At 63.5% G+C, this 26,561-nt stretch overlaps 1 protein-coding gene across 4 annotated transcripts in view; it reads right to left on the reverse strand.

The window, feature by feature from the left end:
• Positions 1-25,615, reverse strand: part of PLCH2 (phospholipase C eta 2) — a 38,153-nt gene extending 12,538 nt beyond the window's left edge. For 3 of the 4 annotated variants that reach the window (XR_013409442.1, XR_013409438.1, XM_077978914.1), the window contains exons 1-11: positions 25,433-25,615; positions 14,523-14,669; positions 13,173-13,426; positions 12,846-12,974; positions 8,530-8,700; positions 6,291-6,384; positions 5,915-6,118; positions 5,596-5,716; positions 3,635-3,806; positions 3,145-3,252; positions 1,690-1,833 (exon numbers count right to left, since the gene is read on the reverse strand). Coding sequence is in view for 2 of the 4 variants with exons in the window: in XM_077978914.1 (XP_077835040.1) it covers positions 1,690-1,833; positions 3,145-3,252; positions 3,635-3,806; positions 5,596-5,716; positions 5,915-6,118; positions 6,291-6,384; positions 8,530-8,700; positions 12,846-12,974; positions 13,173-13,426; positions 14,523-14,669; positions 25,433-25,475 (1,587 nt within the window). In the remaining 2 variants the exon portion in view is untranslated. Of the gene's footprint in view, positions 1-1,689; positions 1,834-3,144; positions 3,253-3,634; positions 3,807-5,595; positions 5,717-5,914; positions 6,119-6,290; positions 6,385-8,529; positions 8,701-12,845; positions 12,975-13,172; positions 13,427-14,522; positions 14,670-16,398; positions 16,791-25,432 lie in introns of those variants that run through there. The other variant, XM_077978921.1, reaches the window with a different exon arrangement.
• Between the last annotated feature and the right edge of the window lie 946 nt (positions 25,616-26,561).

Below are 26,561 nucleotides of genomic sequence, written 5' to 3' on the forward strand. Positions count from 1 at the left end.
CACCCCTGGGACTCCCAAACAGAGGAGACAGCAAGACCCGACCATGCTCCAAGGGGCAGCAGAAGGCCCAGGAGGCGAGGGGGCCTGGAGGGTAGTGGAGGGTCTCAGCCGCCCCCCAGCCCTGCCTCTGTCGGGGAGGCTGGGTGCTGGGCCCCAAGGGGGTGCTCAGGGAAGGGTGCCTGCCGGGCGAGGCTGTTGGCAGTACAAGCACTCACTGGGTTGTGCCCAGCTGTCTGGGGGTGGGTGCCCTCCTTACCCATCCGGCTTCTCTCCCCAAGATACCCATTCCTGCTCCCGGGCCTCAGGGACGCATGAGTAGAGGCCTTACGTCCTCAAGGTTCATGGGCAGAGGGGACACCGGCTGGCCCAGGGGGACAGAGAGGCACAGGTGTCCCTCGGTGGGATTTGCCATTCCCACGACCCCCAGCGCACAGACACCCCCTTCACCTGGGCCACGCGCCCAGTGAGCTCCAGGACTGAATGCATCCCGGCCTGGCCTTGGCATCAGCTCCGCCCCTCTCCTGTGCTAAAGGCTCTGGGACCTTTCTGGGGTGTGTGTCCACACCCAGCAGGGAGTGTCTCTCATCAGGGTGGGATTCCCGCTCCTTCTGCAACCTTAGTGGCTGTGCCTGAGCCCCTCCTCCTCCTGCAGGAAGCCGTCCCTGAGCACAGAACCCCCAGCAGCAGCTCAGACGTGAGGTCTGCAGGAGGCCACTTTCCTGGACCTGCAGACGCATCTCCAGGTTTTGCACAGGCCCAGCTGGCTGCCCAGCGGAGCCACAGATGGCCACTCTCCCCCACCTAGACACCTTGGGATAAAAATAAAGGAACGCCTGTCAGCTCGGGCCCCGCAAGAGCCACCTGCACAGGGCATGTTCCTCGAGCTCTCCTGCGGTGTCAGCTGTGCCGAGTGCTCCGAGGACCGTGGGCGGAAACGCAAACACCTGAGTCTAAAAATACTGGTCCTGGAAGGGGACACAGCACCCCCACTTGGCCAGGGAGAAGTCACCTTCCCACCCTCTCCAAGGGTTAGGAAAACAGCAAGGTCCCTGCAGGGACAGGCAGAACAAGCCAGTGCCACAGGGCACAGTAGGGCTCTCCAGGCACCAGGAGACTGTCCCCAGCACAGGCGCCCACCAGCACTGTCACCCTGTGGAGGGTCTGTAGGGCCCACCCACGCTCCCCACTCGGTCCCACCCACAGCAGGACTGCAGGATCTGCCGGCCACAGCTCCTGGCTCCTTTGAGGTCTGCAAGGAGGCTCTGTGACCACAGGACCCGGCCCGCCCTGCCTGTCACCTCTCACCCCACACACACTCCACTGTGTCTGCCATGACAGCCCCTGAGGGCCATTCGCTCCACGTGGAAGCTTCCCCACGTGGCCACAGGCAGCTCCAGGCGGGGTGTGGGGGGCTGGGCAGGGAAGGCCGTCAATTCCCCACAGCGGGGCAGCTCCCACGACTGACTGGGTTTTGAGACCCCGCTGGTAGGTGGGTATGGATCATGCAGGTGTATGTGCAGAGGTGTGTACAGAGGTGTGCTTGTGTGCAGATTTGTGTGTGCACAGGTGTGAGTGCACACCTGGAGGTGTGTGCGCACAGACCCATACGTTCGGGAGCCCTGGCTGGCCCACAGGCTGGCTGTCGGGGAGACCTGTTGGCATCAGGGGTGTCACCTTTTTGGCCTCTACCTTGCGTCCGAGCTTTCCAGATGGGGACAGTGTGGAGACGGAGAAGTCATTGGGGTCCTCACAGTCCCGAATCTTCGACTCCTTGATGAGGGAATCCAGTTTCCTCTTAGCAATGTTTTCTACACGCTTTCGATTGGTGGATGCCTGCAGGAGCCAGAGGCTGGCCTGTTGGCATCTGCCCCAGCCCTGTGAGCAGTGGCAGTGACAACCCGCAGGGTCACAGCACTCTGCCCACCCCAGGCTCACGGAAGGCGTGAGTCACTTCGGGGCCTGCAGGCAGCCACAGGCAGGACAGGAACCCAGGCCCACCTGACTCCTCCAGCAGCACGAGGCTGCCCTCAGCAGAATGTGTGTGGCTTCTGGCCCCGTGGCCTGAGAGGTCAGTGCGCCAGCAGGCGGCACAGGGTCTGGAGTCCCACCACTGGCCGCCATGTGCCTCAGAAGATGGCAGGGCCAGGGGCAAACTTCAGGGTGGCCTCTGAGCTGGGCTGGATGCCCTTCCCTGCCAGTGCAGCCCCTCGGGTGCCCCTGATGAACTTGGAATCCTTGAGGGCAGGGCCTGGGCCTTGGGTGTCATATGCCCCTGGTACCAGGTTGGAGTGGGCACAGAGCCAGGAGCACCGTGGAGCTGGCTTTGCCGTCACACAGGCCACACAGAGACGTGCGCTGCACATCCCAGGCAGGAAGAGTGCTGCTGCCTCAGGACTTTCTAAAATGGTTGGCCGCGTGACCAGGAACACGCCACACAATTATCTTCCCATGCACGGCCCCTCTGGGAGCAACGGCCTTCGCTGCCTCGCAGCAGCAGCCCCAGAGCAGTGTCCAGAGGAGAGGAGATCGGCGCCCCCGAGCCCAGCACCTCACAATCAGGGGCTTCTGACTCCGCAGCCCCCCGCCCGGGCCCTGGTGGGGACACGGTGACAGCACTCTGTGGAGGTGCTGCTGATGGGAACCCCACATCAGAGTTGACCTTAGAGATGGCACTGCTTGGAGATGAGGCCAGCACTGGCCACGGGGGTGGCTGGGCAGGACTACCAGCCACTCAGCGTCTGGCCAGACTTGGTGGGAAAAAGGGCAGGAAGCTGGGAAATCCTGTGCCAGGGCCTGGGTGGGCCAGGTACCAGTGGGAATGGGGTGGAGTCTGGTGTGGGACCCAGCCCCCAGTGCTGCCCCCACTTACTGAGGGGCCAAGAGGACAGGGCAGGGGGAGTGGATGGCACCCCAAGAGTCAGCTCAAATGTGGGAGCTGAAACGGAACAGGCAGGCCTGCAGCTCTCATGCAGAGGGGTGGGTGGGCAGGGAGGACCCCCCAGGCTCCGGGCCACTGTGCACATCTGCCCCAATGTCCCTCTGTCCCGGACACCTCCCTTTCTAATTCGCCCCAGTAGCAAGGACGGACAGCTGTTCTTGAGAACTGCAGGCTGCACCCGCCCCCCCACCCCCAGCCCGACTCACATCCCCATTGAGGAGCTTGCAGTCATCGTCAATCTCATCAGCACTGTCCTCATCAGACACCTCGCCTTCCTCCGCATCCTCGCTGATGTTGGCTGGGAGCTTCTTCCCCTGAGGGAGGAGGTGCACGATGAAAGGGGCCCTGGAGAAAAGGCTGGGAAGCCGGCACCTGGCACCCACAAAGAGCCGCCGACCAAGGAGAGGGGCCTTTTCTCAAGCTCAGTTTTGGAATCTCAGCCATGGGGCAGGGGCCAGACTGGCCAGTTCCTTGTGGCTGCAGCAGCGTGGAGGGAAGGGCCTGGATATGCATGAGGAGGTCCTGAGCCAGAGTGACCACCATGGGGAGATGGAGCCAGGTCAGGAGCATGGCCAGCCCTCAGCCCCCCAGATCTGCCCACAGATGGCATGATGCTCCTGCCTATCTGGAGCAGGGCACTGCCCCAGGCCCGAGACTCTATGTGAGCTGGTGCCAGGAGGGCAGGAGCTCACTCACCTTCACAAGGATCTTGCCCTTGAGCATCTGTGGAGAGGGGAGCATGGTGGCATCCTCACTGCTCACTGATGACAGGTCCAGCTTGTCCCCAAGGATGTCAGTCAGATACTGGGCCATTTTCTTCTGCTGGAGGACACTGCAGTGGTTCTCGATGGACAGGATCACTGGGTACCTGTGGCCCCAAAGCAGAAGGAGCAGGATGGGGCCAGGGCCTCAGAGGATGGGTAGACCCCACCTCTGCAAGGGCCCACCCCAACCATTGAATGAGGAGGGGTCTTCACCAGGAACCCAGGATAGCTGGGACTACCAGCAGCTCTGGGAGGTGGCCCACCCATCAGTGGCTTTGAAAAGCAACTGAGTGGGTGGGAAAGGAGCTGGGAGAATCTTAGGGACTGGTAAAGACAGCATGAGTTTCTTTCCCCAATAAGGAAAAAACCAAAGGCAACTAGAAACTCCAGGAAAATAAAAGGAACGTTTGAAAAAGTCATGGTTTTAAAACGATGTGGACAAAACCAAGGTACAGTGTGGAGCAATAGATAGGCTGGGAAATAGAATCCCTTTGACCTAGATACTGGGGACACTGTCCTCTGAATGGCCCTGGGGTCCTGACATTGGTCCCATAAAGGAGACATAAGCCTGGCACACACCATCTGGTGGAACATGGTTATTACCTGCACAGTGCAGAATGGGGAGTGTAGCAGGGACTTTTTTTTTTTTTTTTTTTTTTTTTTGAGACAGAGTCTTGCTCTGTCGCCCAGGCTACAGTGCAGTGGCGCAATCTCAGCTCACTGCAAGCTCCGCCTCCCAGGTTCACGCCATTCTCCTGCCTCAGCCTCCCAAGTAGCTGGGACTACAGGTGCCTGCCACCTCACCCGGCTAGTTTTTTGTACTTTTTAGTAGAGACAGGGTTTCACCATGTTAGCCAGGATGGTCTCGATCTCCTGACCTTGTGATCCGCCCGTCTCGGCCTCCCAAAGTGCTGGGATTACAGGCTTGAGCCACCGCACCCGGCCCAGGGACTTTTAATTAGAAGCTTTTCAGCTTCATTTTTTTTAACCATGTATACATTTTACTTGGATTTTTACCAAAAGGCAGCCATTATTATTTTAGAAAATGTAAGTGACCCAGAACAAGAGGTTAACCAGGGCAAGAGATGAGCAAGTCCTGTGATGTGGAGCAGGCAGGCAGGGCACCAGGGTGCAGGGGCTCATCTCCCCACTTCTCAGGCAAGAAACTGAGGCCTGAAGCCCAGGGCCTACAGGAAAACATTGTGCCTGCACAAATTACACTGGTCACAGGTGCAACCCTGTCCTGAGATCCCAGCAGGCCCCTGGCTCATCCCTCCTCCCCCTATCCCCACCCCTGTGCCCTGTAATGCCCTCCCCACCTACAGTCCCAGGGATGGGGCTGGCTTGAGACAGTGACAGCAAGGGCCAGCTCTTCCAGGGAAGGCCCATCTATTTCTGTCTCCTAAATCAATCTTGCTTCTCCTCTCTTTCTTCATGCAATTAGCTCCTTCCCCACCTGCGAGCCTCGCGTAGCCAAGACTCAAAGGTAACTCAAACCACACGGGGAGGTGGTCTTCTAATTCCAGAAACTAAATTGGATTTTTTTCAACAGTGTCTACAGCCACAGCTGAGTGACAGCAAATTGAGTCTGGACATAGAGTGGTTTCTCAGGGGTGATGAGTGTGGGAGCCACGGCTGCTGTGGGCACTGACACTGGGAGGTGCCACCAGGCGTGTGGACGAGCTGCTCCTGCGAGGCCCCTGCCTAGACCTGTGGCCACAATCTCTCCCTGCCCTCTCTCCTCAACCAGAGATGCCAGAATGAAACCAGCCCCCTGGTCACCACAGTCACTGCTCCCAAAGAAAGGACATGTGGGTGTGGCAGGAAGAGCTAGAGCCTGGAGACCCTACACTGCCCACCCCTGGGGCCAGCCGCCCAGGCCCAGCCACTCACTCATTCTTGATGAAGGCGTATTTGTTGATGGTTTCGATGACATCCTTGAAGAGGATCTTGGAGGTCAGAGTGTAGCCATGGTGCACGATGGGCTCCCCATCGGGCCCATCCCAGCAGTCCACTGTAGGCAGGTAGACCTTGGTCAGCCCAGGCAGGCTGAGCTTTGACCAAAAGAGAACCTGTCCCATTGCTCAGTGAGGGACACAGAAGAGGCCCTCCCAGCCTCTGCCCAGAGATCCCCCTAGGGAGTTCCTCAGAGGCAGCCCATCTCCCACAGCAGATGCCAGCCCACGGCCACCGCCCAAGGTCCAGGGCTTACCCTCCACGCAGCGGCAGCCAGCCTGCAGGACCCAGGCGTACATGTCCACCCGCGACTGGGACATGAGCTGGTCACCCACGAGGTAGGTGTTGTGGGACGAGGTGATGAAATAGTGGCTCAGTGGCTGCGTCATGTCCTGGTGCACGTGGTGGTGGTCAGGATTGAAGATGTCACCAGCAGGGCTCCTCGTGTAGTTGGTGAAGCCTGCAGGATGGCGTAGTGTAGGGGCCATGTCAGCCCACCAGCAGCCTCATCTCATGACCACCTGCCCCCATGCCACACAGAACACAGAGAACCTGTCCCGGCCCACAGGCTGGGCCCTCGTTGCCCCTCCAGCATCCCAGGACAGCTGGGCTGAGAGCAGCACCCCACTCACCATCAATGCCCAGCAGCCCCTTACTCTTGTTTTCTGGGCATGGCTCAAACTGCTCGATGATGTCCTGGCAGCTCTCGAGGGTCACACCCGTCATCTAGGCCAGAGCAGGGGCATGAGCCCAGGTAGCCCATCCCTGGCCTGGGATAGCCTCAGGCAGCTCCCCCATCACCACTGTCCCCTGCCTGTCTCTTACACCAGGGATGACCATGGTGCCCAGGGGCACTGGCCAGCCAGCCCCAGTGTCACATGACTTGGGACTACCATGGATCACGTGGCTTTTGGATGACTTGCTCTGACTGTGAACTCTGACAGCACAGGAGGGGCCTCTGACCTCATCAGCTGGACCACCCCCAACCAGTGCAAGAGCTGTGGCCCAGAGTGGGCCTGGCGTGGAGCAGAGGCCATATATGGGTGGGTACAGGAGAGCGAGAATCTTCATGCCCCCTTGGCAGAGCCAGGCAGGCACAGGCAGCCCCCTTATGCAGCCCCTCCCACTGTCTGCCCAAGTCCCCACACACAAACCCTCCCAAGAGATCTGAACACCACAGTCCAGTGCAGCCCAGCCCAGGCCGCCCCAGGCATCACAGGCTGAGGAACCTCCAGGGTGCTATGGTGCAGCTGGGCCAGGAGCTACACAGCCCACCGACGGGGCTTCTCGGAGTTCCCTGGGAACATGGTGAAGTAACAGGTGTGGGATCCCAGAGCCAGCTGTGGGCCCCTGGGGAGGCCCAGCAACCAGGAGGCCAGGAAAGGGCACCAGTTGCCGGCTGGAGGACTCTGGCTCCTGAGTGCAGGGAGGGTTCCAGAAGGCTTGGGGCAAAGGTCAGGGAGGGAAGGGTCACTTCTGCCTGCCAATCCCCCAACCAGGCCCCATTCCCACCTCTGCCTTTACTGGGACAGAGGACCTACTGTCTGCAGCCAGGTCACCCACAGACACATGCCGGTGCCGCCCCTGGTGGCCAGGGCACAGGGCGTCTGAGACAGTGGGGTCCAGCCAGCTGATGCTAGCCTCCCCAGCCTGGGCCATGCCTCCCAGGCATCGTGCCTGCAGGATTGGAGAAGCGGCTGCCACGGGATGGAGCCTGGCAAGCTGCGCTGTCAGGTCGGGGCATCCCGGGAGCTCAGGCCCAGGGGCAGCCCCAAAGACCAGCTCTGGGTTTGTAGTAAGCTTGGGGTGGGGTACTGCTGGGAGATCCTGGGTAAAACCCACCCAGACCCTACCTGGGATTCCCAAGGCTCCTCCTGCCATTCCCATCCTCCCCCTCAGACCATCACTGAGAGGCTGACGCAGCGCAGGTGGCCAGTAGAGTGGAGGTGCCTGAGCAGTACCCCCAAGCCGAGCCATCTTGGCCCCCTAAGGCTTGCCCTGTCCCTGCTGTCCTCCCTGAGGAGGGTCCAGGGTCCTCACCTGCACTCCTACAAGGCCGGAGGGTGGCCACACAGAGTCTGAGCCCCTCCCACGGAGCCCTGTCCCCACTGGGGCTCTGGCCTTCCCGTCCACTGCCTGGCTGGACCTGCAACTCCTGCCACCAGGGCATGTGGTACCCAGTCTCTGCCTAGGCCTGGTACAAGATGGCCAGAGCCCTGAACCTCTGGACATGAGGTCCCCGGTCAGTGGGGCAGCGTCCAGGGAGCACGTGGCCTTTGCATTGGTCTCTAAGGATGGTCAGGACGTCTTGGGGTCTAAATAAAGGGGTGAACGTGCCCCTCTGGACTCCACGAGGCATCTGAGTATCTGCTGGACAAACGTGAGTGGACATTGTGGCGGGCCTGGCACCCTAGGGGAGCGAGTCAGCCAGACCCATGTGGCTGGAACACAGGGGCAGATCTCAAAGGCTGGGCCACAGAACACTAGTTCACAAGATGCTCAACACCAAGGCAGGAGGCGTGGTCAAGCTGTGGGAGGCGCAGGGTGTCCACAGTCAGGACCAAGCCATTCAGAGGCCCCTGGAGGAGAAACCGCAAACCTTCCGTACCTGCTTGGCTGCCCCATAGGGTGCACCCTGTAATATCAAAACTAAAGCCAACTTGGGGGGCTCTCAAATGCCAGGCTGTGACCTGCCCCACCCTAATCTCTCCATCTCAGAGCAGGGGCATGAGCCCAGGTAGCCCAGGGATGGCCTGGGATAGCCTCAGGCAGCTCCCCCATCACCACTGTCCCCTGACTGTGAAGCTCAAAGCTCAGAACAGAAGGCAAGGCCTGATGGCTGGCCCCCCAACACCTGCCCGGGCAGCGCACCTTCTGTTCCACCTGCAGGAAGCGCTGAAGGCTGGCGGCATCCAGGTGGTCCTTGTGGTTGCTGTAGGTCAGCATGAGCAGGTAGAGGTCCCGGCGGGTGGACATCATCTTGTAGAAGGCACAGAACTCTTCAAAACCCAGCGTCCCTTGGTGGTCGTCCGTATCTGCTTCCTGCAGTGCAAGGCCTTGGGTCCCCATTGGCACCTCGACCAGGGCTACGTGCACAGGGGTCCTTCAGGGCCGCCCCGCTCCCCAGTCAAGACCAACACTCAAGCCCACCCTCCTCTACTCCACTGCCCTTGTCACAGCCTCCAGTCACTCCCCAGGGCACGGGCCCACCCACCATGAGGACAGCCCCATGAAAATGCAGAACTGACACACCTGCCCAACGCCATATGCCTTTCACCTTCAACCCACAGCCAACTCCATATACTCACCCCACACAGCAGTTAACACCACCCACACGGAAGCCACCACCACCCACATGGGAGCCAACACCACCCAGACAGGAGTCAACACCACCCACACGGGAGTCTACACCCCCGCACACAGCAGTCAACACCACCTACACGGGAGCCAACACCACCCACACGGGAGCCAACACCACCCACATGGGAGTCAACACCACCTTACACGAGAGTCAATACCTCCTACACGGAAGCCACCACCACCCACACGGGAGCCAACATGACCCACACGGGAGTCAACACCACCCACACGAGAGTCAACACCTCCCACACAGAAGCCACCACCACCCACAGGGGAGTCTACACTCCCCCACACAGCAGTCAACACCACCCACACAGGAGCCAACACCACCCACACGGGAGCCAAAAACACCCCCCCACACGGGAGTCAACAACACCCCACATGGGAGCCAACACCCCCCCAACTCAGGAGCCAACACCACCCAAACGGGAGTCAACACCACCCAAACGGGAGTCAACACCACCCACATGGTAGCCAAAAACACCCCCCCACACGGAAGCCAACGTCCCACACACACACAGGAGCCAACACCCCCCCACACAGGAGCCAACAGCCCCCCACACAGGAGCCAACGCCATCTACCTGGGAGCCAACGCCACCTAACATGGGAGTCAACACCACCCACACGGGAGCCAATAACACCCCACCCAGGAGTCAATGCCACCCACATGGGAGTCAACGCTCCCCACACAGGTGCCAACGCCACCTCACATGGGAGTCAACACCACCCACATGAGAGCCAACAACACCCCACCCAGGAGTCAACGCCACGCACACGAGAGTCAATGCCACCCACATGGGGGTCAACAACATCCCCTGGGCTGGAGGCCGGGCAGCCCAGCAGAAGCCCAAGGTGATACAGGGGCCGTGGGAATCCCATGTCGGCAATAAAGTCCCCATGGAAGGGGATGCTTGAAATTCCTGAGCCCTAAGGATTGAGGCCTTTGCCTCACAAGGGTATGGGAGCCCAGGGCTGGGCAGGGCAGAGTGAGAGCATGACCTACTTGGAGGTGACACGGCCCCAGTGTGACACCCCAGCTCAGTCGCCACTCACGAGGAACACCAGGCCTGAAAGGATGCAGTGCCTAGCTCTGCTCTTCAATGAGTTCCAGAGCTCAACATTTCAGGCAGGGGCAGCCCCCCGACAGCTCGTTTCACACATGCCCAGCTGCCCAGCATCTTGAGGGGTCCTAGGCTCCCGGTGAGCCGCCTGCTGTCGCTTCGGCCCTGTTCCCCCACTGAGGATGTGGCCAGAGATGGGATGGACTGATCAGATGTACCTTGAAGGCAGGGTTCTGCCCTGTGCCTGCTCACCCCAGGCCTGGCCACACCAACATCCAGCCAGCAGGTGTCCACCTACACTGGCTGAGTCCTCGGGCCTCCACAGAAGCCCCAGACTGGGTACCCCGAGATCAGGAAATGCCTCCAAAAGTTGAGGAGGTGCTGCATCTGCCACAGTGGTAGCCTAGAGGCTTTGTGATTCGGGCTTTCAGACAAGCCCCACCAGGTCCTCTTCCCAGAGCCCACACAGGCTCAGGACGGCGTGCTCTCAGCAGCCCACCCGGGGGCTCCAAGGGGGCCTGCGAGGAGCCCAGAGTGGGGTCGAGGGAGCAGGCCACAAAGGGCTACCTGCACGCTGGCCACGCTTCTCAGGACAGCTCAATGTCCTGGTCCACAGGAGAGTGCCCAGGGCCCCGCCTGGCCTCCAGACGTGCCTCAGCTGAACAGGGATCAGGGCCAGCTCAGCACCATGGACAGCAGCAGCCACCAGCCTGCACTGGGGAACAGCCTTGCCTCCTCCTGGGGCCACGATCTGGGGTGGCCAGGGGTGGTGGTGCCAGCTCCCCTGGGATCCCCTCTGCGCCAGGGGAGTCACTAGTCGGGTGGCCCCATCACCCCCTTTGTCCCTGTCCCCAGGGCAGAGCCCTGGCTGCTGCACGCCCTACACCCATGGCTTAGCATGAAGGTCAGGACCCCAGGGACAGGCTGTGTGCCCACACTAAGGCTGGGATGAGGCCAGCATGGCATGAAGGGCCCAGCTAAAGCACTGGGACCCAGCAACACCAGATGAAGCCGCGGGTTGCCTGGTGCGAGGTGTGAGGGTAGCCCCAAGTCTGGGGGTGCCCACTCACTGTACCCAGGACAGCCGTGAGGGGGACAGGCTGCAGCTCAGAGGGCCCCCATGGGACAGAATCTGGGCTGGTGGCCCTTCCAGGGCCTGTGGCTAAGCTGGGCAGAGATGCAGCCCTTCCACAGAGTGGCTGTGTGCCAGGGTGAGCCACTCGCCAATGAGCAGGAACAAAAATGCTCGGACAGTGAGGCCCTCGGGGGGCCGGAGCCCAACCCTAGAACGCCCCTGACAGTCACGCGGTATCTTTTCTTTCCACAAAGGGAAGCCACCGCTGTTGAACATGTACCTCGGCCGAGCCTGCCTCGGTGCCCACCCAGCACACTCTTTGGCAATTAGGCCCCACTGGGTCCAGCCCACTTCCAGCCTTATCTTAGGTTTGATGAAATTAGCCTCAAGCCAGGTGTTTATCCACCATGCACGTCTCTCTGATTCGGCCGTGCCACGCAATGGGAGCTGTTTCCAGATTTCTCTACAGTGAAGCTGATGCCACTTCTCAGAGCCCCTCCAGCCTGGCTGCAGGCTCCTTCTTCCCTCGGCTCTGCAGGGCCGACAGAGGATGCAGCACAGATGGGCGGGGAGGCCCAGCACTTTGAAGCTGGAGCCATCTCCACCTGGCTTGACCACCAAAGGCCAGGGCCACTGGGCCTCCACTGCATAGGGCTGGAGTGCCAGGCCTGTGACGTGACAGCAACAGCTGCCCTGCCATTCCTTTCCAGAGCCAGCCCCGCAGCCTGGTCCTGCCTCCGCCTGCCTGGGGTTCCCTTAGGGAGGTCTGGTTGGACCTTCAGGCCCCAGAAGCCGTGCGCTCTTGCTGGATTCAGTGAGGGGCATCTGTCTCCTCCCACTCAGAGGCCACTCTGGAGCCCGCACCCTAAGCCAGCCTGCTGCCCGGGCCCTGGCACAGTCTCAACTCTGTGGAGGGGCCTGCTGGCCCCAGAGCTGCCCCTGAGCCCAGAATGTGGCTGGGGATGGCCCTAGGCAGGCTGGGAGAGGGGGTGCAGACGTGCAGACTCAGCCACCTGCCAGCCACCACAGCCCAGGCAGACTGTCTCCCCACTGGGGCCTTCACGACTCCGGACAGTCCCCAGAGTGTCTGCGAGCACCCAGCCCCTAACTCACACACAAACCCCATGCTGTGAACAGTCCAGCCTCCCTCGCTCCAGCCAGACATGACCAGCCATCTACAGTGAGAACAGGCAGGAGCAGACAGAAGCTGACAGGTGCTGGACACGGCGGAGCTGTCAGACTGTGAGCATGTGTGTGTGTGTGCACGCGTGTGCATGTGCGTGCCTGTGTGCATATGTGTGTGTGCACATGTGTGTGCAAGTATTTATGCACGTGCATGTATGTGTGTGCACCTGTGTGTGTGTGTCAGAGACCCCGGGGCCTGGCGCTTGCGCCCACAGAACCCACTTTCCAAGCTGCAGCAAAGCAGCAAGGCCCTAGGGCCTGGTTTGCTGGCTCAGCCGGTGCCGCCCGGAACCAGGACCTGCTGACGGGCAGAGTTTCTCTCCCCCGGCCCAGCAGGCGTTCCGGAAACAGAAACTAATTACAGACAATAAAGGCCGCAGCTCAGCTGAAGGCTGCATTTTCATAACTCCTAACATCAGGGTGGCTGGGCGAGGGCCACACGGGGAAAGTAACAAGAAACTGGGCCCCGCCAGGGCTGGGGTGCTCCCCTCGAGGCTCGCCTTACCCTGAACATCTGCTTCACCCTCTGCCGGGGCAGGTTCACGTTGAGCTTGTGCAGCAGCTGCAGGACCTCGCCGATGCTCAGGCTGCCATCCCCGTTCTTGTCGGCCTCATCAAACGTCTGCTTCAGCCACTTTGGTGCCGAGTTAGGGGCCAACAGGGATCCATGGGTCCAGCTCCACCACCCCCACCCTCTGGCCTAGGGAGGAAGGAATAGGGGACCCCAGCCTACTGGCCGCTTCCCCAACATGTGACCCGGCAAAGGGCAGGGGCCCTCCCAGGGTGGGCAGCCAAGGGGCCGGTCCCTGGGTCTGCCCTGCCTGCTCAGTGCCCAAGGATATTGGTCCCTGGTGCGCTGGCGGCGAGCCAGGCTGTCCTCGTCGCTGATGCCGGCCATGAGGTAGCGCAGGCCAGTGACCCAGGTGCGCGCCACCTCGCTGCTGGTGGAGACCAGGTCCAGCGACTCGTGGTGGCTGCCGTGGTAGATACTGAAGCAGCAGTTGGGGTCAAAGCTGCCGTCGGGGTAGCGCTGGAAGACCTCCGACTGCCGCCCCTCACTCACCTCCTGGATGGAGTCGATGGAGACTGCGGGGTGGGGAGGGAGCACAGGTCAGGCCAGCCAGGGCCCAGCGTCCCCCTGCCGGCAGCCCCAACACAGCAGTGACCAAGCAGCTGGGAGCTCCTTGCCCACCTATGCGGGACCCTCGGCAGGGCTCAGGGTCCAGGGTTCAAGAACAAAGGGTGAAGATCTGCGAGACTGCACAGCCCCCCACTGCTGACCCGTGTCCCTCCCCCTTTCCCTTTCCTGTGGAAAAGACACAGCCCCCACGAAGGAGAGCGTCCGCCTCCCCCCACCTGCAGCCCCTGGTGCCCGGCTGGCCCAGGGCTCCACGTTTAACCAGCACGTCTCCACGTTCCAAGGAAGCCCCGGGCCACCTCCAGGGCCCCAGTGCCACAGGTGGGGACAGCGGCTCCAGGGACCCCCACCTCTGTGCTCAGGTGCATCGAGGCTGTCATGACCTCAGGACCGCCTGGGGGCTCCACAGTGCGGCTCTCTCCAGGGGCCCAAAGTGGCTACATGCTTGGCAATTGCTGGGCTGAGGCCTTGCCGGGCATGCCTGGGTCCTGCCCATCAGCAAAGCCTGCGGAGACCCTGGCTGCACCCTTATCCCAGCCTTTGAGGACTGCCATGTCTCTCCCCAAACCGTGGGACCCCACCCCGTTCCCCGTGTGCCTCAACCCTGCCCGCGCACCCCCTGCACAGAGCCTCCATCTCCGGTGGCCCCTGCTCCCTCCAGCGGCCCTGCCCAGTGGCTGCCTGGGCCACCCATCAGCATACCCCTGTGGGGTTTGTTTCTGTTTATGGGGAGCTGTAACCTCCCCAGCTAGACGGACAATGCTGTGCTCCTCCTCCCAGCCCAGCACTCAGCACAGGGCTGGGCGCAGCGCTACTTGCTCCTCACTGAGTCCCAGGGAGCTCTGCCAGGCGGGCAGGGGACCTGGATCCCTCCTGCCCCACAGCCCAGAGGTCACTGTGGATCCCCAAGGTCACTGAGCCCAGAGGTGTCCAGGCCTAGGGTCTCGCTGCTCCTCAGCCATCAGTGGCTGCCCTGGGAAGGTCCCTACCCTCGTGTCCCCCCGGGGACTCTGACCTGCCCCCCTCCCCAGGGCTCCTACTCACTCTTGGCCTTCTCATTCTTGCGTGAGGGCCTCCAGCGGATGCAGGAGCGGTGCTCATCCAGGTAGTAGAAGCGGACCAGGCCCTTGGAGCCGCCACGCAGCTTCACCATCTGCATCCCCTCCTGCATGGCACCCATGCACCGCTCCACTGGACATGAGAGAGACACGGCCGTCAGCAGAGGCACGACCACTCCTCACGGGAGAGACACGGCCATCAGCGGAGGCACGGCCACACCTCACAGGAGACACACGGCCATCAACGGAGGCACAGCCACACCTCACCTCGCCCGGCCCCACCCACACCACCCTGCCAGCAACAAGGCAAAGGCCAGAGCCCAGGGCCACCTCCACCCCAGGTGCCGGCTTGCCTGGGTCACACAGCCCAGCTGGGCCCCGCCACTCCTCCCCAGATGGTCCTGGGGACTGAGGACCCTGCTCCCCACCCTGCTTAGCCACCTGCCGCTCCCAACACCTCCTGGACCAGTCCCAGCAGCCCTGGGAACCAGTGCTGGGTCTGGGGCCCCCAGAGCCACCACTCAAACGGAGCCAGCAGTGAACTCAACAGTGGGAAGGCCGGGCACAAGGCAAGACAGACGAGGTGGCTGGGCCTGCTGTCTGGGGCCACAGTGAGGTGGAGGCCCCTTGCCAGGCACAGGGTGGGCCTAACAGGCAGCAACCCATGCCCCCGCTCCCACCCCCGGTCACAGGCCACTTCTAGGAGCAAACAGTCACATTCCTGAGTGACTATGCCCCTGCCTGGGGTGTCTCCAGGAGAGCCCTCACCCCTCATGTGCAACAAGGGCCACGAATGGTGCCACAAATGTCCACGTCCCAGGCCCCACACAGCAGTATGGACTTGGGAGGCTGTGGTGCCGGATCCGAGCTTCACAACCCCTCCCCTCCCTCAGGCCGCCTGCCTCGTTCCTTCTCTCCCCTCCTCTGCCCATTCAGCCTCCTGCTGTAGCTTGTCCCAGGGGAGGGGGCTGCAGGCTCCAGGGAGTCCAGGCCAGAGTCAGCTGTCCCACCCCCTCGGTTCCTGTGCACCTGCTCACAGAAAGCCTGGGTCCCAGAGGTACCATCTGCCAAAGCACAGAGACGCTAATCCCACCCCAGGTCTGCACACTGAGGGACCCCGGCACGGTGTTGTGGAGGACCAAGGGCAGTACTGGCCAGGCCTCCCTGGGGAAGCTACTCCATGATCACAAGCAGAGGGGAACTGAAGGGATGGAAAGCATGGCACAGGGGGCTGGGCTCTTCGGGGCACACGGCAGGTGAAGACACAGGTATGGCTGCAGGGATTCAGGAGAGGGGTGAGGCAGGACACGGGGGCGGGGGGTGGGCAGAGGCCTGCAACAGGGCAGCCTGGATGGGACCCCGTCTGCCACTGGAGCAGAGAGCTGGCAGGCCAGCATGGACCAGGGCCCTCCACAGGCCACCACAAGACACACACTCCCCCCTCCCAGCCATGCCCAGCCAGTCTCCTCTGCAGAGTCTCCTAACAGCAAGGGCCCCTATGTCCAGCGCCAGCCCAGCTGCCTGGGCTGCAAGCACCAGTGACCCCAGAGCACAAGGGACCCCATTAATGAGAGCATTGGAGCCACCTGAGATCTCCCCCTGCCCCTTGGGTTCAGCCCCCAGGCCCCGCAGGTGCCTGGGAGACCAAGGTGTGCGGAGCATGCCTCTGAGCGGCCGAAGGGCAGGGCCGGCCGACGCTGCTGGACCCACATGACCCCTAGAGCACCCAGGGGGACGGGAGAGGCGAGTGCAGGGATGGGATGGAGGCCCAGGCTTCCGCCACCTCCAGGAGCAGCCCCCACCCGCCAGGCACCTGGACAGGGCCAGCACTCATTCCGGGTCACTCCCCTGCCCCTTCTTACCCAGGGGGCCGAGCTGCCACTGTGAAGACAGCGCCACACTCCCTCCAACCCAGAGGAGTACCTCCGCCAGCCAGGCCACCGTTCCCTTGGTCCGGCTCTCAGGGGAGGGCCAGGGGCCAGACATGTCCTGACGACAGCTGGGCAGTTCACGGAGGCCACAGAGGCCTCCCCCAGCCCCCAGGCAGCAGAGGTCAGGCACTGGCAGTGCTGGCGGCAGGACCTCTGTGGGGCCTTCTCTCCTCCGCCTCTTCCTCCTCCTCCTCAGGGCCCTCTGAAGCCCGCACAGGGCTGTGCCCGGGCCCGGCTGGCATTGGCCTGACCGTCACCTGCTGGCCTGATGGCACCCAGGCCAGCCTACCCACCCTCCAGGGCCACCAAGGAGTCCCTGACGCAGCCGCCTCCCAAGGCTGGGGGAGCGAAGGGCCTCAGCCCTGCCCAGCCCCGGGCCCAATCCCTGTGCTAATCCCAGCTCCAGCCCAGCTGGCAGAGGATTTAGGCCGAGGGAACTCCCAGCTGGGGACAGGAGGGCACTGTGGAGGCAACAGTGTTTCCCAAGGCCCAGACTACCAGACCCCCACCAGGGCTGCGGGACAAGAGCAGGACCAGTGGGGGCCCTCCTGAGACCAAGGTCCAGACCCACACCAGGGCTGCAGGACAAGAGCAGGACCAACGGGGGTCCTCCTGGGACCCAGAGGGTGCAACTGGAAGGCCTGCAGGGCACCATCCTCAGAGGACCCTGTGTGGGGTGGGCCTCCCCGCTGTGTGCCCACCACGGATGCCGAGGCTGGGCCTGGAGTGGTCCCTGCCCTCACCCCGCATCCCTACTTATGGGGACCTCTGAGTGGATCCCCAAAGTCCAGAGGCAGGCGGCTCGGAGCAGGGGCAGAAGCTCACCTCATCCCCACAGCGCCCAGCCCGGTGGCTGCAGAGGGGAGCCAAGCCGGAGCCCTTTCAGCAGCGACTCCCAGCCCAGGCCCAGGACGTGGGTCCCTGAGCCTGGGTTGGGGTCTCCGTGTCTCCCTCATGCAGCTGCAGCCCCAGCCTGACCTTTCTCCCCGGTCACCGAGCTGTGGCGGAGGAGGTGGCCCCATGCCCAGGGCACGTTTGTCCCCACATTCTGCCCTACAAGGATGACAGTTGTCTGACCTGGAGAAGGGCCGCACCCAAGGAGGACCCACCCCACTGTCTCAGCTCCCACTGAGGTAAGGACTCAGGTCCCACTGCCACCAGGACCACACAGCCCACCCTGTTTACTGGCCCAGCACTGCAGGACGGCACAGGCTCTCCCATCCCTGAGTCCAGGCCGGGACACCAGGGGCAGCTGTGGGAACGGGAGGTGGCAGACCCCGGCTGAACACCAGCCACCTGTGTCCTGGCCATGCCCGTGCTTCATGACTACGCGGGGGGGAACCCCGCCCTTCTTCCCACCTACTGCCCAGGCTCTATTGGCTCCAGCAACAAGGACTGCAAGGTCCCGGGCAGTTGCCCTCCTCCCCTGACACCAAGGGAGGAGTTTGGCCTGCAGAACCCAGGACAGGGAGGTGCCAGGGCTGGGCATCTTGGCAGAGCTCCGGGGCCAAGGTCAGGCGTGGGAGGTGGCAGTCCCTGAGGAGATGGCCACGCATCTCTGGCTGACCACTGACGACCGGGGCCACACCCAGCCAGATCAGATGCAATCAGCGCAGGGTGAACCCAGGCCCCACCAGGGGCCCCGTCACAGGCTCTGCTGCTCTTGGCGGAAGCAGGTCAGCAGGCGTTTCTGGGCTCTGCCGTGGAATTAGATTAGGGAGTCATGAGCCGTGGAGAGAGGAGAGGGGCTGGAGTCCCGGGCGTCCTCAGGAAGACAGGGCCTCGGGGCACAGCCACCGTGTAAGGGGCAACACAGGGGCCAGGAGGTGGCCCGAGGGCCTGGAGACAGACCAGACGGCCACAGCCCTGGCCCAGGGCCCCTGCCTACCCCACACTGGGCTGCTGCGGGCTTCCACTCTGACACAGGGGTCCAATTCTCCTTCCTGCACCTCAGAGACCTCCTGGCCTGCGACACACCTGCTCTTCCCTCACCCTGGGCCTGGCCCCGGCTGGGGGTGCTCCCGCCTGTCACCCGTCCCTCCTCGAAGCTCCCCAAGGCTGGGCCTCTGCCCCCTCCCTCTCTCCCTTAAGCTCTCAGCCACTAGCTGATCCCCCATCAGCTGGGGTGAGGGCGCGGAGGCCCCCATCTGCCTGGGCAGGGGTTCTGAGAGGGGCCACGCATAGAGTGCCTGGCCCCAGCCCCCAGCGTGGGGCCCAGGCTCCTGCACCCCAGGTCCCCTGACCTCCTCGGCAGCCGAGTCGGGCTCCTCCACTGAGCAGGCAGGTGGAGGCCCGGCTAATCCTTCCTGACGCAGGCCTCTGCCGGGGGCTGCCCCGCCTGCCCTGAGGACCAAAGGGACCACCCACTCCCCTCCAAAACTCAGGCAGACACAAAACTGCAGCTGCAGAGTGAAGCCAGGGGTGCCCCAGGCCAAGAGACGTGGCAGGGGCCCAGGCCCAGGGACTTAAAACCCCTCCCCACGTGCTGCCTATGAACCAGCCCAGGGCCCAGCCCAGCCCCCACACAAGGTCAGGGAGGGGGTGCCCCACCCCCATGCCGGCAGGCGAGCCCAGCCCCACAGCCTGCACTGGCCGGCCCCCATGCTCACCCTGCCTGCCCTGAGCCAGGGGCCGGCCATCCTGAAAGCCCACAGGGAAGTCGAGGAAGCCATGCTCTGCTCTGCAGTTCCACACAGGGGCCCAGCCCTCAGCCATGGTCCACACCCACCCCAGGCCGCTCGGCCCCTCCCGTCAGCCTGAGCCAGGACACCTGATGTGGGACCTCAGGTGGGCTTGAAGCAATGCACCTGACTGTAGGCCCGTGCCGGGGGCCGGACTGGGAGGGGCCGGCAGTCCTGGTCAGGGGCAGATACAGGCTCCGTCGGGTAGAGGAGGGCCCTGGCTCACCTGCTGCTCCCCCAGGTACCTGCACACCACAGTGGGGCTCCCCAGTCTCAGAGCACTGCCTGACCCCGAGACATCCCTGGGGCAGGGACCTCAAGTCCTTCTCCCTGCTCTGCCCCTGTGAGGCCATGACCCAGCACACAGCAGGCACTGGCTGGACGCAGGTGGACAAGGAGGGACGGGCAAGACAGAGGCGGCTAAGGCCACCAGGCCTGCGCTGAGGAGGTGACAGGAGCCAGCGTCCACACTGGTGTCCTGGGTGCAGCTTACCAGGGTCTGGTCGGCTTCAGCCCTGGGCCTGGAGAAGCCTCCCACACAGATGCACCCAGACAGGCGGATGGGCGGGCAGACGGGGCCGCACCCCAGGTGGGGAGAGCGCACGGGAGGGCTGTGCGGGCCCCACGGTGACACCCAGAGGAAGGCGCCCGTGATCCCCTGGGCTCGGCCCCCGCACCTGGGCTGCACCGGCTCACCCTGACTGCCTGGCTCTGGCGGCTGCCGGGAAGCAGGGGTCCTGGACCTGCCCCTGACCTTGGGTTGTCCTCCCTGGCTCAGTGCCTCAGTTTCCCCACTCTGAGAAGTTTGCTCCTGCAGCCCCTTCCTTTCTTCCCAAGGCTGGAACCGGGCGGGTGGCAGCGGATTAGAGGACGAGCGCGTGCTGTCAGAAGCCAGGGCGGTGTTGGCTTAATTTTGTTTTTATGGTGGAGATCGATCTTGTCCTAACACAGCAGGCAGCACGGGCCTCGCGGCTGTCATCGACAAGGGGCCGGCGGGGGCTCAGCGTCTCCGCCTCTCCCCGGGGAAGGCTGGAAAATCAATGGAACCTTCCAACAAAACCCACAAATCACACCCACAGGCCTCCCGGCGCGTACACACACCTGGGGCACCTTTGGGTGCCGCAGCCCCTCCCACGACGGGGGTACGGGGACTGCACACGCCCCTCCACCAACCTCTTCCCTTCGAAAGCACGTATGGGGTGGGCAGGGGCCCCACCTCTTCCAGGCCTGTCCAGAGGTGGCCCTGGCTGCCTTTAAGCCCCCTCCTCTCCCAACGCTTGCTGCCTTTCAGCAGGACCTTCCACCAGGCCCACCCGTGTCTCCCTCTGAAGCCCCCACAGGGCTGTGCCTGGGCCCAGCTGGCATTGGCCTGACCATCACCTGCTGTCCCGATGGGACCCAGGCCAGCCTACCCACCCTCCAGGGCCACCAAGAGTCACTGAGGCAGCCGCATCCCAGGGCTGGGAGAGCAAAGGACCTCAGCAGCAGTGAGGCATGAGGGCTGGACACTCCTGCAGCCCTTCCTGGCCCTGGCCCTTCTGCAGCCCCCGCCTGCCCCTCACAGCCCCAGTGTCCCCCTCCTGTGCTGCCCCCAAGGGCTGGCCCAGCATGCAGGAGGGGCTGAGCCTGTGCTTGGGTGGATGGGAGGGAGGAGGAAGTGGCCGCCTTGTCCCAGCCACGGTACCCACTGGAGATCAGCCGGGCCCCTGGACTGGCGCCGCACAGGAGGGAGGGCCGGGCCCACACACATATGGCGGAGATTATTTAAACGTCTGAGAGAAGCGACTTGTCCCCCCGCACGTCTGGGAGCCTCGTCCCCAACTATTTTTATTTTATCAGGAGTGTGAGTTGGTGCCTCGAGCCCTCCCCGCAGGCAGGACCCCAGGGTGGCCGTGCTAGAAGCTCAGGGATCCCAGAACCAGGCTGGGCCTAAGGGGAACCAAGGGCAAGTGCCTAGGGCCCGTGGGGCTGGGGCCGCTCCAGACATGCCTGGAGGGCACCGCAGGGACAGACGCTCTGCCCTTTCCTCTGGCAGCGCCCTCCGCGTGGCGACCATGCCAGCTCTCAGCAGGAGGTGGGGGCATTGTGGAGGGGAGGGCCTGACCCCATGGCAGTACCCAGCTTGGCAGGGGAGCAGGCCGGAAGGGGCCCTGGGGCCTGACTTTGTTCTGCCCCCTTGGGTGGCTCCTGGTCAGTATGCACAGAGCCCTGGGGGAGCTGGAACTGCCAGGGCCCTAGAGGGTGGGGACAGGTTCTCCACTGGCTGCGCTGCCTGACCTGCCCACCACCTTCCACCGGCTGCAGAGCAGGGGGAGGACGGCAGCCAGGCTCATGCTCCCCTGGTGGCCCAGCTGCTGCTAGAAAGATCCGGCTCCCACGGGGCCCAGAGGGAGGGCCAGCAGACACCTTCCTTCTGTCATCTGGCCACCCAGTGTGGAGGGATGCACAGGAGGACTTGTGATGGTCACAGGTGTCCAAAGCAGTCCCAGTTGCACAGAAAGGTGCCCCTCATCAGGAACTTGAGGCCACTGGACCCTCCAAGCAGCCAGCAGTGGCAAGTGGGCAGGATGGCCTCTGAGGCCAGGGGACCTGTGCCCTGTACCTTCCCCCGGAGCAGCCCCTTCTTATGCAGGTGGGCACCTGCCCAGCCCAGGCCCAGGCCTCCACACTCTCCAGCCAGCCCGCTATGGCCAAGGAGGCCCCAACATCTGGCCTTTCTCTAGCTGCTTCAGGACAGCCAGGGCCAGGTCCCCATCTCAGTGAGGGTCCCTCCCAGAGTGGGCTCCCCTTCCTGCCCCCTCGCCGTCCCCAGTTGGTGGCAGCCCAGCTCACAGCGGCGGTATTAATCGCACTTGACAGCCCCGTCAGGAAGGGGACCCTATTAATAGCCCACTTCACAGTTCCCCCCCACCACAAGTGCCCCCCGCTGTGTGTCCCTGGGGGCTCCTGTCCCTGCCACCAGCCGCTCCTGTCCCTGCCACCAGCCACTGGCTTCTCTGAGGCCCTGGCTGCCTCTCTGTCCTCACTGAGCAGGGCATGGCCAGCCGGGGCATCGCACCCACCTGGCCTGGGGCTCTCTGCAGGCAGGTGCATGGCCTTGCCCCCAGCCACTGTCCAGGACACCCCAGAGGAGCTACAGAGGGAGCCAGGCTCGTGGCAGCCACAGTGTGCGGGGGGGGGGGCTTTCCTGAAAAGTCACCAGATGGAGCCTGGCCTGCCAGCTGGGAGAGAGGGAGCGCCTGCTGAGTGAGGGGAGGGGGCTGCAGCTCCAAGGGGAGGGTCCTCGGGCCAAGTGGGCGGAGCCAGCCCTGCCCCCAGCCCAGAGCCAGGCACGGGAGGGAGGGTGGCAGCTGGGCCGCTGCCAGGCAGAGCAGGCACAGAGCCATGGAGGAGGCGAGGAAACAGAAGGAGGCTGAGCCCGCCACGTCCGTCCCGGCACGGGGCTGCTCTTCCCGGCCAGAGCACCCCAGGTCACTGCCAGGCCGGAGAGCAGCTTCCTCGAGCAGCCTCATGAATGCGCTGCCAGAGAGCCTTGGACAGACAAGGTGTCCTGGAGATGAAGCTGGCCCTCCGAGCTCCCCTGCCTGAAGCTTTTGGCGTCTTGTACATTCGTTCCGTCCCTGTCTGGACCTCCTTGCTCAAGCTGGCCCTGGGGCTGGGCTGGCTGCCCTTTCTCCCACTCCTGCCTTTTGGGAGCCAGTGAGGTGCTCCCTGGGTTGGCCCCCACCCACACACCAGCTGACCCAGGAAGGGCACAGGGCTGCCCCTGAGAACTGGGCCACCCAAAACCCAGCCCTTGGTCAACTCCACAACAGGGGCCTGAAAGTCGGAGCAGCCGGGGGTCTGATCAACGTGAAACCACAACCACTCAAGTCCCTCAGAGGCGTGTTCCTGGGTTGCCAGGTCTGAGCAGGTGGAAGGAACCTACACCCAGGACAGTGTGGCCACCGTCCCCAAGTCAGGGCTGCATCCTGGTGCTAGGACCTGCCTGCTGGAAGAGCCCCCTGTGGCCCCCGCCCAGGTGCTGCTCTCTGGGGCAGAGCTGGAGGGGGCCCCACAGCCCCACCAGAGTGGCTCACTTGTGTCTCCAGTGACCGTAAGCCACAAGGCTCCCTCTTGGGGTCTTCACCCAGCTGGCATGGAGGCCCCCATGCCTGGGGCCACCCCGGTAAGTGACTTCTCAGGAACCAGAGGAAACGTCCTGGGAATGGTGTCCACCAACTCCACCCTGCCCCCACGCGGGAGGCCCGCGCCCACTCGCCTTGCCCACACAGGAAGTCCGTCCAGCCAGCGGGAGCCCACGTACGAAGTGCTGGGAGCAAAATCCCGGGAAGAAACAGGCACGTCGGATTACTCATCCCCTTCCCCAATCCCTCCCCCAGCCCACCCTCAATGAAGGTGGAGCCGCTGAGCCTGGGTCCCTGAGAGGGCCCAGGCATCCCCCACAAAACTGCCCCAGCAAAGGGCACTACCCGGGCAGGGCCAGCCCATGGCTTCTGCAGGAGAAGTTGGCAGGAACTGGGACGCCATCGTCATCAGCTCATTAGTTGTGCAGATGGAGGGCTGGACCCAGGACACCGGCCCATCTGCTCCGTCCTCGGTGGCACGTGGAGTCTGTAAGGACCGTGCTGCTGGCTCCCCTCCCTCTGCCCAGAGGACGCAGGCACAGAGGGTGGGCTCAGAGCCACTCCCACCACTGCCCCCTCCTAAGACTAGGCCCTTCCCTGGCTGGCTGCAGACCCCAGGTGTGCTGGGTCTCCTGGAACCTGCGGCTTTGGGGCCAACTGGCAGCAGCCAGCCCCTGTCCACAGCAGGCAGGCATCCTGAGCCCAGTGGCCAGCACAGGGCAGTGAATCCAGGGAGCTCTCTGCAGGCCAGACAGGCAGGAACCAGGGACAATGTGCTCAGGAAAGCCCTGGGATGGGGGCTGCGGTCAGCGAGTGGGTGCACTTGGAGTGACCTGAATATGCAGCACATCCTACAAGCAGAGTGTCTGCCCCAGCAGCCCTGGTTACACCTGCCACACTGACCTCCATTCAGAGAGGGCACCTCCGACAGGGGTAGGGCAGAGGAGGGGACGGGCACCCTGGAGCAGTGGCACGGGCCAGGCACGGCACAACCACTTTGCAGACACGCTTGCTCTGAACGCTCCCAGCCACCCTGTGAAAGCACCCCATGCTATCCCTCTCGCCCATGGAGGCTCAGAGAGGCTCAGTCCCTTGTGTGAGGTCACACGGTTCATCAGAGGCAAAAACCAGCAACCCATCCCCAGTCTGCCCCGCAGCGATGCCATGTCCCAGCCCACGTGTCCACGTCGATCAGAGGACAGAGCAACCAGGTTCCAAACCACCAGGAGGCTCCTACCGTCCCTGGAAGCGCAGGAATTTCCTCCTGGTAGCCGGCCTGAGCCACTCCTTCTGCAGCCGTGGCCACTGTCCCCCTTCACCTTTTCCGCTCCCTGCCCCTGGCCCAGAGCTAGCGCTGTGTTTGGGGGGCTGGAGACCCTGCCCCAGCCAGTGCTGAAGGTGCCTTCCCAGAATGCCCTTTGGAAGCTCCTGCTGTGAACAGCCCGGGGCTCCCGCCACCCCTGTGACTCTGCTCTGTCTGCACAGGGCAATGTCCGGTTCCCAGGTCAGGAAAGCGTGACAGATCACAGCAAGAAATCTCCAACCCGGAGCAGAGTGTGATGGACCGGGCCAGCGTGTGACTCCAGGGAACCCTGAGGATGCACAGCAACTGCAGGTCCCCAGAGAAAGCGGCAGCTGTTCTGTCCATGGTGCTGACTGCAGCTCAGGGCCACCCTGCCGACCTGGATGAGGGGCTGGGGTGGGGTTGGGCCAGGAGAGCCCCCAGAGCCCCAAAGGCCAGAGCCTACCAGCCCCTGGCACCCCCAGACCTGCCCCCCACCAGGCAGTGTGCATCCGCTGGGGTCAGGCTGCAGGTCAGGACCTGTGTTAGCATGGCTGAGGGCGCCTCCCCCACTGCCCACCTGGACTGTGTTGGGCCCCTTGCAGGGAGCAGACCCTCTCGCTGCCAGGTGTCAGAACACGGCAGATGAGGCAAGGTGCGGGCGCCAAGGGGTGGGGGCCACATCCCTCCTCTGGGACCGCATCTGAGGGATGTGCAGGTAAAGGGGTTGTTGGGCCGTGCTCCCGGAGACCCTGCTGGGAGGGGCCCTGCGCTGCCCTCGAGGGGTCAGTGGGTCACCAGTGAACAGCTCCGGTCCTGGGCTCCCCACGGGGACCATCACAGCCCCCTTCTGGGACCCCACCTGCCCCCCTTACCTTGGTCCTGGCTGAGCCCACCCGGGGGCCCAGGCTCTTCCATGGCTGGCAGGCGCCAATCCCAGTTACCGGCACGGCCCGAGGGACACCGGGCCCTGTGCTGGCCCCCGGCGTCCCCTGAGCCCCAGCCCGAGCAAGGGCACCCCGCGCGCCGTGCCCATGCCGATTGCAGCCCCACACACTGCCGCGCCCGTGAAGAAGGCGAGGGGAGGGAGGGACGGGCCGCTGCTGGGACCGCCCCTCCCGCGGGAGCCCCTCCCACTTAACCCTTGGCTGCCCAGCCCAGGCTCAGCAGCCTCTGCTGGGGTGGCAGGGGAGGGCACCCGGGCCGGTGTCTCTGGCGGGAGCTGAACTGGCTCCACTGAGAGGCCAGAAGGGGAGGCGGGTTGCCTGCTGACTCTTCCCATAGCAGCATGAGTGACCACCCGCTGTCCATCCTGCCCTCCCTCCCTCCTGGTGGGGCTTCTCCTACTGAGGGGTGGCTGCTCTCCCAGGACCAGAGCCAAATGCTCCCTGGCTGGCTGCCCCTCCATCACAGGGACCCTCTGGTCATTACACCCCAGGCCCCGCAGGCTGCAGCCAAGAAGAGCCACTCACCCAGGAGGGTCTCTGGGAAGGGTTAAGCACTGCCAAGGGTCACTGAGGTGACATTTCACTGGCTGCCCTGGGGGGCGTCCAGCATTGGGGGAGGCCGAGCCCCAGCAGTAGCTCCTGGTGATGATGATGGTGATGGCTGCAGCCCCGCGTGCTGCTACACCCCTTCCTGCACTCCCTCAGCCCCTCGCCTCCCCATCCTGTCTGTCCAGTGCTGAGCTGCCCGCCCTGGGGTCCTCGCCCTTGCCAAGCCAGCATTCTGCCTCCCCGTGCACACGCTGCTCCCAGCATCTGAGAGACATAACATTTTCCAGACAAAAGAGACATACATCCATGAGGGGTGTTCTGAAAGGAGCCACCTCTGCCCCAAGGGGCCTCGAGCCCCCATCGCAGAGCGCGGCCTGGGAAGCTTGTGTGGATGCTGAGTCCTGGATGTGGGCAGGGCAGGCAGGCATGCACGCCCGAGCAGGAGGATGCGGGGCCACCTCTGGGCTCTCTGAGCTGCTGCCATCTCAAGGTGTGACCACCTACTGCC

The sequence above is a fragment of the Macaca mulatta genome, chromosome 1 (assembly GCF_049350105.2).
Source record: "Macaca mulatta isolate MMU2019108-1 chromosome 1, T2T-MMU8v2.0, whole genome shotgun sequence".
NCBI classification, from domain to species: domain Eukaryota; kingdom Metazoa; phylum Chordata; class Mammalia; order Primates; family Cercopithecidae; genus Macaca; species Macaca mulatta.